This window comes from Haplochromis burtoni, unplaced genomic scaffold (assembly GCF_018398535.1).
Source record: "Haplochromis burtoni strain Fernald_Lab_line unplaced genomic scaffold, NCSU_Asbu1 Contig_324, whole genome shotgun sequence".
Taxonomy (NCBI): domain Eukaryota; kingdom Metazoa; phylum Chordata; class Actinopteri; order Cichliformes; family Cichlidae; genus Haplochromis; species Haplochromis burtoni.
Genome location: NW_024582685.1, coordinates 664,505 through 674,402, shown reverse-complemented (window position 1 = coordinate 674,402; position 9,898 = coordinate 664,505). Strand labels below are relative to the sequence as shown.

The window sequence follows — 9,898 nt, the reverse complement described above, 5'->3', positions numbered from 1 at the left end:
TTTGTTTTTTTCATTGCAAAGACAATCCTAAGTATTTATTTACAATTTTTATGCAAAGAAATTTTGCCTCAGTTTGTACAAGAAATTCAAGGATGAGGTTGGAGTACAGCAAATATTCATGCGAAATATATAAGTAGCCTGATTATATCTTCCTGTTCCCGAGACCTGTTCACTGTAGTATCTCAGTTGTTGTGCTATGTAGTGGAGAGGTGAAATGGCAATCAAAGAGCCAGGGCAACATCTATTTTATTTATGACCAGATTGCTTGGCTTTATGTGGACACCAAGCAAAGGCTGAATCCTATCACAGGGTACTATACGCAGTTTAAGTCCAAATAATTTATTGCAAAATACCTCTCTTTCTTTTCTTACTGTCCTGCTGTTTCTGTGAACTGCATAGGCAAAGTCCCGGGGTGAGTTTGCTCTTCCGTTGAGAATGACAACCGTTCCCTTACACTTTTTGCCGCACCATTGTGTGCTTTATGGTTTGTATAGGGGGAATCACTGTGTAGCATTTGACCTCGCCTCTTACAGTACTTGAATATGATGATGGCTGTTACATGACTGGAATATCAACAGTATAATCTCTGGTCCTGTCTCCAGTGAAGCCCAACAGCGTGCACTCAAAACAAAGTAATGATCTTGATAGTATGAGGACAGAAGAAAGATATTATTTCTACTTATAATTTAGTCATCTCTTAAAAATGTTTTTCATGTTTTATTGTGTATGAAAAAAATTAAATTCTTCTCTGTTGGCGCCACATGTACAGCATTGTTGTTGTTGTCATACTGGCTACAGAGGGTTTAGTCAGGGCATTGTATTTTAAATATAGCCATCATAGCCTTATAAGAAGAGAGTTGTACTTGTTGTTGTCAAACTGTTTCAGGGAAACCTAAAACAAAAGTTAGAAATTAACAGCATAATTAAGTGGTGTAACCATTATGGCATTTCCTAGTTACAGAAACAAGAGTGATATCGATCTCAGTCAAGCCCTGATTGATCCCCAGATAGATGGGGTTAGCTTACGTATTCATCAACTGCCCAGTGGAGAGAGTTGTTATTGAGGGCAGCTGCTTGGAGGCTGTGAGTTAAAGCCATTAGACTCCTGAGGCCTTCTGATAATAGGCTGTCACTCACAGATGGACCCTCCCGCAATATCCATCAGACACTTGCACAGAAATTGAAGCAGCCACCCAAGGTCTGGGGGACAACAAGCAGTCACTGGAGTCAAACACAATGTGCTTCCAATAATATGGTCAACACATACAAAGCTTTAATAATAATGAAGTAACTGAAACTTATTATTTTGCATTGAATTGATACAAAAACTCCTAAAATTTGCACAATATTCAGTAGATGCTTAATGTATGCACTTTCTTTCTGTAGGAGACTGTGCTGCTCAGATATTTAGATGAGATCCCAGAATGGCTGACCCATTATGCCCAGCCTGCTAAAACCTCCTGCTATCCCAACTGGGCCTGCTTCCTGAAGACCTTCCTCAGGCAAGGTTAGATATCTATTGTCAGGCACTGAATGCTTTTCACTTGCAAATATAGCAGCATGTAATATGGATTTCCTATGTCATTCCTGCTTCACAGGTGTTGCCTTTGTGAAATGCGAAATTCAATAATTTTCATGTAACTTTCTGTGATTGCTAAACAGCTGCTAGGAGAGTTCAGGTCCTGTATTACTGTTAGGCTGTGTTTTGTTGAGGGTACTAGAGCCATTTATCTGCTCTGCTATGTTCCCAGGAGGTGTGGTGGAGGCCTACCCCCCTTCAAACAGTGTCACCTGTCTGACAGTAGATCTGCTGCTGGAGCCAGGGGGTGAAGTGACCATGTTCTCTTGTGGAGACCAACTCCATGGTGGTTGTAAACTTGAAGCTATAGGCTCCATTGTTCCTCAGAGCTCTGTACACCCAGAAACTTTGCACTCCATCTGCACCCGTGTAGGCCGGGCCTGCCTGCAGCGGCGTATCGTAGGTTATGTCTCTGTGGATCTCGTTACCTTTCTGGACCATAACACCATGGAGAAGAAGGTGAGACACAAACAGAGAAGATCTTAGCTTATCTATCATAATAGATATGATCTAAGGTGTTACAACACATTCTGCAAATGCTTTTATTTCAACGTATTGGTGGAAAAGATCAATTTTTAGGCTGGATCCATAGGAGCAGTTAGGTGCCGCCCATATTAGTCCCCTGGGATCTAAAAAAAAAAGATAAGGCAAACTGTGGGCACTGGGAGCAAATGTGTCACAAGGCCATCTAATAAACTGTCAAGTCTTATTGTGTCGATACACTGATTCCACCATTTAAGGCTTGCCCTTTAACCTTACAATACTGAGAATTTCAGAGGCACCTATCTTTCAGACAATAGGTCATTCCAAAGTGATTTGGCAGCTTCGGGTGGGGGGATACCCTGTCAGTGTTTAACCCCTACCTGCAGCAGTCGGCTGAAATGTATCTCGCTATTATAGCCAGGCAGCATGGAAGTCTTATTTCATTTGTCAGGATTAAGTTTTGCTGAAAGCACTTTGATTTATGATATTTGAAATGGACTGGTTTATGATGCTTTAACCTCTGCTCCTAACATGTGGCTTGACTGACTGCCTATTGATTTGGAGCTGTATGATGAAATGCTTTGTATGTAATGTAGTCTATAAAATACTGTGGAATTTTACAGATTTTACAAAAGCACAAAGAAGAAAGAAGGACACTATCTTCTTTCCCCTTCTTTCATTAAAAAACGTGAAAGAACACCAGTAGCAGAATACAATTTGTCCTCTAGTTATTTATGATGGATTTTTATTCAGAACAGTTCAAAAAATATCGTCCCTGCACTTTTCCGACTTTCCTTCTTTTGTTTATATTCATAATAGACATGCCGGAGTTGGAGAAAGAGCACACTTGCCACTAGAGGGTAGTATCTTCTGGATTAGATGTAATGTACAATGTAAGCAAAGCAGTGTTGCAATTTGCATCCTATAACCTCAAATGTCCGATTTTGTTTTAGATTATCAGCATTTTTTCTTTCTTTGAAGATTTAGAAATCCAGCCAGGAATGTTTTTGTCAGTAGGCTTTGCACAGACTGTGGACTCTAACATGCTGTATTTATTTTAGGGTAAAAAACCAACTTGCAGTACTTTCGTACATCCTGTTATTTTATTTAGTCAAATTAAACTGTCATTTCAGTGACAAAATGGTGACACTAAAAGCAGAAATTTCTTAAATGTGTTCGGGACAGAATCAGGCCCTTTTTCCTTTACCTGTTTAGAATGAAATAATGACAGGCTTAAAATTAATTTTCATCTTCAATGTTGACCTGAAATTGAAAGGGACTCACTGACAGCATAATTAAGAATAGACTATAAAACAGCGTGTGCTTCAATAGAGGCAGGAACATTAATGACAGATTCTTAACCATCTCCCCACACACACAAAGCTTAGATGGAAGAGAGCCACATGGGCAAACCTGTCTGGGTTTAAACATCAATTTAGATTCAAACCTGTTGCTAAAAGCTGCCTACTTTATTTGATGGGAAGAAGTGGGTCACATATGTTTGCCCTTGCAGTCTTTCCTCACATTGTGGAACGGTGGGGCCCCAGCTGCAGCATCGGGGCTTTTAATGAAAATGCAAGGCAATAGAAAACAGGTACAATCCAGGCTTACATTTCCCACAGCTTTGTTAAGAGCAACAATGGGACAGGGGTGTATGAGTTTTAGTGAGTTGAGTGAATGGCTTGGTGAAGTGTGTCCATCACTCAGGCCCAGGTATCAACCTGATATATAGAGACGTGAATCTGCCCACAGGTAGCTAAAGTACCACCTACAGAAAAGCTCACTCAGTTCTGCTAAAGTGTTTCCCACCTTGAATTTTTTTTAACTTTGTATCCACATACTGTACTTTTTCTTTTTGACGTTTTTATGTACCTCGTGAAATTTTCATACTTGTTTCTGCAGTTTATAAATCATAAGTTTGGGCATTTTCTTATTGGGAAGAAAAGGTTACTAACCAAAACTGCGTAACTTCTGCCCTATAAATCAGATTATGTCAAATCAGGAAAAAGCTATTTTTGTCTCTATAACATTGTTAAAGATATTCTATTATCAAGTACTCAGATGCAATGAAATATCACTCAGACACTTAGAGCAGTTTTAAACGTGCACGGGTGAGAGACTCAGGGAGAGACTCACACACCTCCTTGGTGCAGTCTGGCTTTATTTATACACATCATGAAGCATACAAAAAAGGAAATATCATCCTTATCTTGTCAAGAAAACAGGTGTGGTTTATCAAAAAACTTCGTGTTCTCTACAAGGTTGTTTCTTACTCGTGGGTGGCGATTTCCTGCTAGTGTGAAGGCAAACAGTGACAATGTGAAGGCAAAAGAGTGATTATGTGAAAGCAAACAGTTTCCGTTATAAAGTAGGGAGCCAGCAATTAAAATATACAGCTGGTTGAGTACAGAAGAGAAATATAAACACTCTTAGCTGATTATTATATGAATAATAAAACCTTTAAAAGCAAAAATACTCTGACAAACATTTTAAAAACAATTTTTTCAGATAAACATGTCACACATTTTCCAGTTTTCCCGCTTGTGCCAATCTTTTCAAGTTTTCCAAACATCTCACATTTTCAGGTATTTCTCCGGAATTGTTTTTTACACGCTGTTGCACTAATCGGTCCCAAAAACAATTGTTATAGAAGCAGACTCTGCAATATGCTTTACAATATATTCAAATTTCATATAAAACACAGTGAAGCATTTAAGATAATTACTGCGTATGGTCAGATGTCCATGTGCTGGTGGAGATAAAGTACTCGGGTTACCGAGACTGCGGGTTCAGACAGGCAGCAATTTGCATTCGGTGGCAGGAGCGTTTACTTTGACAAATAGGAACGGCTAAAGGAGGCAGCCAACTGCCACTTAGTTATTAACAACTCCTTCACTGGTGATTTATTTGTCACTTTTGAAGAAAGGGCAGAGCTATTAGGTTATTATTGGGAAAATTAGCCCTGTTTAAGCGGAGGGCTACGACCATACCTGACCCCTTAATATACTTATAATGATGCCATTTACCATACATAACTGAACTTTACTTCTCATCAGACTTGAGCCAAACATGCCCAGGGCTGCCCGAATTCAAATACACAGGGAAGGATCTACTTTGTGCACATGTCAGAACTGAATTACCTAAATCAGTCAAACACTCACCATGCCTGTGTTTTCCTTATGTTTGCCTCTTAACATGAGTAACACTGTAAGGATTAAGAGGTGCTAACTCTTCGCTTTGTAAGGTCCGGGGGGTGAAATACTTTGATGTTCCATTTTTTTTTGTGATTAAATTGAAATGATTAAGTCTATAGAGTTTTGTCTTCTCTCCATGACACAGAGTTCACGACGTCTTGTTTGCAGGTGTGGGCTGTTGATCTGGACATCACATACAGTAACCAGCTGGCCATGACCCAGATGCTTCTGATGATGACTGGAGGAACGCTGAATTGCCGCACAGGCTGTTTAGAAGCGCCAATGCCAATCAGCGAGAAATGCTTTGAACACCAGATCGTGCCCAAAGTACCGTCTTATATTTGCTTATATTTGCAGTTTAAATTATGTCTTTACTCACCTATCAGTGTGTTGAGTTTAGATGCTATAATTTAAATTCACACTTTTTTCTTTTTCTTCTTAAATCAAATGATGCCGTCACGTAGTTTCTGCGACAAAAAAGCAGCCTGAGACTATGGAGGCTATTCGTAGCCTTTCAGTAATCACAAAGATAGATCAACGTTTTGCTCTTCATTATTGTTAAATACAACTAAATACTGTAATTATGCACCGAGCTCAATTGGTGTTTAGGTGCTGAATTCATTATCATTTTGATAGATGAGCCTAAATAATCAACACATTAATAATTCATACCATTTTCATTATGCATGTGTATGCATGCTTGAACACCTCATCAACCTGGTGCCAGGCCTTAAACAATAGAGTTCTTTTATTAGCAGTATGCCCGAGTTTACGCTTGTTGATCTGCGACTTGTATTATTTTATCAAACATTCATTTAGTTGGTGGCCTGGTGCTTCAGTACAGCAGTTGAGCCACTGCAGTGGTTAATGGCTTCGGCGCTGGCCGTCATTAAGGCCCTGCATATTACAAACACAATTAAATCCCAGTTGGACGCTTTTATTGTTGTGTGAGGGCCCTGCATCTGACAACTGCAAACACACACCCTTCACAGCAAGTTATGGGCTATCTCCTGAGCTCACGGGGGCTTAGGCCTACTCTTTAAGTCTCCCAAAGGTGGCTGAGAAGCAGGAACATTTTTATCCTCCTAAGCCCTGCCACTTTTAAGTAATCAACCTCTCTGGTGTTACTTATGACACATGCAAACAGAATCCCTCTATTACGGTGATACAGAATGTTGTGTGCAGTGAGTATTCCTTTTGTGGATTCACTAATGCTTTGATCTTAGATTGAATGAAAAAAATCTGCAGTCCCCAACCTGTAGTTTCTTTGATTGGTGTCGTACAATTAAGCTCATCTTGTGTTTGGCATGTCTTCTAAGCATTAATTGTTCCTCCCTGCAGTTAATTAAGAAAGGCCCAACAGTTTACCACATGTGCCCCGTACTCATCACGTTCACTAATCACACACACAAATTCAGCAGTGACCCTAAGGACATGTCTGGGGTTTAGCCATTTCTGCTCTATCTATTTCACACACCACCACCATACTTAGCTGCCAAATATAATCAAACTTTAAATTATTGGATTCAATGAATTAATTGACAAACAGTCATCACTCACATTTTCTGCTGTTTTCTTTTTTCTTTCTTTCTCTCTGTCTATTTTTTTTTTGTCCAGGCTCCAGTTGGAAATCTTTGTGCAGTTATTGGGAACCACTTATTTCACTCTGACCTTTCCATGTTATACAATAAGGTGTTCCTTATGATGTGCAAGGCCCATGGCATAAGATTTAACAAAAAGGTAACAATTCAGAATTGATCGGCACGCTTTTCTATCATCATTTCCACTGTTGCTGTTATATGGTTAATACAACGGGAAACTGCACAGATTTTACACATCAGAGTCTGTTTTCAGGTTTTAATGAGTACAACAGCATATGGAGGGAGGGCAACATACAGAAAAGGTGTGAATTTAAAGAGCTTAGATTTAAAGCAGGGTTGAAATGCACTAATAGTTAGTACTCTTTGCTATACAATGATGAAGCTTTATTTTTCTCTGTTTTTTGTTGCTTGCGTTTCAGACAAAGCAAGGCACAGTTTTCGCTTTTTTTGACAGCAGTAAGCGAAGCAGTATTGGAATGATGTAAGTATGTCTTACTACACCAGATCCATACAAGAAAACATGAGTTATGAACTTTCTTTCTTTATAGACAAACCATAAGCTGATCTGTTATTATTTTAAGTCAGAAATATGGACAAACATAATGTGGAAGAGAATAAGATTTTTGTTTTTTTGCTGCATATATGTGTATAAAATTTGAGGCTCATCCCCGGGAGATGGAGCCTTACTCTCCTCTGTTCAAAAAGGCGATCACCTTCCAAAGAAGATAATAGGCGATTAGGTGAAAGACTTCACATGGCTAAGAGTAAAATCAATTCTTTCAGAGGATTAAGATGCCACCTCTAGCTTTGGTAATGCTACAAACTCTAAAAGTTGTTAAGCAGAGGGTTATTTAACATATTTATCACACAAATCCTTTCGCTTCCACAATGCTGTAACAGTTAAATCAAGCTGTGCTCATCCCCCTAAAGAGCGAAGATGTTGTCTGCTGAAAGTTTCATTTAACCACCACTATCAGATGAACAAGGTGATTGTTTCTTAGCTGGCGACTTGGGGATCATTAGTAAACTCGTTTGTTTGTGGTGTCGTTAATAGAACAGTCTCAGAGGATCTCCAGAGAGCTCTCGCGACCTTTGCTCGGCATCTGTCAGTCATTCATCAGGAAATATCAATCCCTAAAAGCCAAGGAGAAACCAATTTCATGGTACCATGTTAATGAGTTAATGATCTCTCCTCATCTATTTGTCATGAAACTTGTGTGTCAGTGAAACTGAAAGCATGATCACTACTCATAAATATCCTAATAAGAATATATTTTCAAGTTAATGTTGATGATTTTATGGAATAATAATAGGTAATACTCTAAGTTTGCTTCCTTTTCTGTCTGCTTTACTTGAAGGAGGTGATTAAGGAAATAGAAGATATACTGCAGATGACTCAGAACAAGCTTCAACGGGAGGCTAAACCTGCATCTTAGATAGTTCCATTATCAGTGTTGCTGACTTGCTTTTCCAAAATCACTAAATATAACTAAATATGTCTACTCTGAAGATGATTGAAGGACTTTCCAAATAAATTCCTGAAAAAAAAGCCTAAATATATCACAAATCTGTAAAATCACTGGCTTTGTAAAAAGTTTCAAAAGCCTGAATATACTTTACTATAAACAAAGATTACACTGCCAGAAACCTATGCAGAAGGAATTTGCATGTGTAAATCAAAAAGTGTGTACATAAAAAGAAGTCAAATGTGTGTATATAGCAATGTATGCTTCTTCTGCCAAGTCAAATGCTTCTGGTACAGATATATACAGTATATCTGTGACAGAATGTATATATATATATATATATTCTGTTACAGAAGTCTATTTGCGTTTGGTGTCACAATACACAAGGATCTCCCAGAATACCTTTCTTCTGTACGAATTGGGCCATGCACTACTGTGGTTGATTTTTATTAAATTAGGTTAGAGTCAACTAGTTTGATTGTTAAAGTCCTCATCTGGAAGCTGACAATTTCAAACAACTCGCCTCATATGGTGACATGACAGTGTTTCAGTCTGGTCCTCACTGGACTGTGAATGTTGACTTTCTAAGTAGAGACGATGCGTGTGGATTTGAGATTGCAAAAAAACATTTAAATCGTACTTAATTTTTATTTTGTAATTTGTATCAAGGATTTATATATGTTAATTTTATCCAAGAGCCTTACTTGATGTACATTTTTTAAGGCACATAAAATTTTAGATTTCCAGGAAAAGCACTCATAGTCATGCTTTACCCCCCTCTGTTCAAATAGACAGTTGTATTGCAAAAAAGACAACATGTGATAATGGAAAAACTTCACAGGACTAATTCTTATGGAGGATTGAGCACCCCAGTGGCTCTGTTACACCTTTAAATCCAGAGACTAGAATTACATTTGAATGTGTGCATTATTTTCACATATATTTGACTTCAGAAATAATATTTTAAGACACTGAAAACATCTGGGACAAATACATCTGTAATTTATTTTCACATCACTTAATTATTATCTATTTGCATTTCACACAGAATTGGACCTAAACTATTTAGCAAATCATTTATAAATCATGCAGATGGGATTTCGGTTGGTTTGTGAAGTTGTTAAGGCATTACCAATCACCCTGACAAATTACGGTCAATCAATGAATCAATCAAGCTTTATTATATGGCCCCCTTCCTGCAGGTAAGTGCTGCACAAACGACTGAAATGCTAAAAGGAAGACAGGCAACGATATATTCAAATAACATGAACTAAAACGCAAATTTAAAAAAAACAAAAACATGTTTGTTTATTTTTTTTTGGGGGGGGGGGTATTTTATTACATGTAACAAAAATCACATCACATACGACAAAATTTATAGCCAAAGATAAATTAAAATGTCTGTTCTTAAAGAGGTTTTTAAAAACATTTTCAAAATACGAGTAAATAATAAAAGAAACAAAAATGATGAGCGCATGTATTAAATATAGCATATGTGTATATGTATATATTATGGCTTACTTGCGGTGTTTAATTATCACGTAGTTTATAGACTGCTGTCCATGGTCCTGATCT

General features: G+C 38.0%; 1 protein-coding gene across 5 annotated transcripts in view; it reads left to right on the top strand.

The window, feature by feature from the left end:
* iqch (IQ motif containing H) overlaps positions 1-8,428 on the top strand; it is a 22,410-nt gene extending 13,982 nt beyond the window's left edge. For 3 of the 5 annotated variants that reach the window (XM_014339868.2, XM_014339867.2, XM_005941724.3), the window contains 7 exons: positions 1,387-1,507; positions 1,752-2,038; positions 5,425-5,583; positions 6,874-6,996; positions 7,277-7,338; positions 7,912-8,020; positions 8,216-8,428. In XM_014339868.2, the coding sequence (XP_014195354.1) occupies positions 1,387-1,507; positions 1,752-2,038; positions 5,425-5,583; positions 6,874-6,996; positions 7,277-7,338; positions 7,912-8,020; positions 8,216-8,293 (939 nt within the window). In that variant the 3' untranslated portion in view covers positions 8,294-8,428. Of the gene's footprint in view, positions 1-1,386; positions 1,508-1,751; positions 2,039-5,424; positions 5,584-6,873; positions 6,997-7,110; positions 7,160-7,276; positions 7,339-7,911; positions 8,021-8,215 lie in introns of those variants that run through there. The other 2 variants (XM_014339870.2, XM_014339869.2) reach the window with 2 other exon arrangements.
* The last annotated feature ends 1,470 nt before the right edge of the window (positions 8,429-9,898 follow it).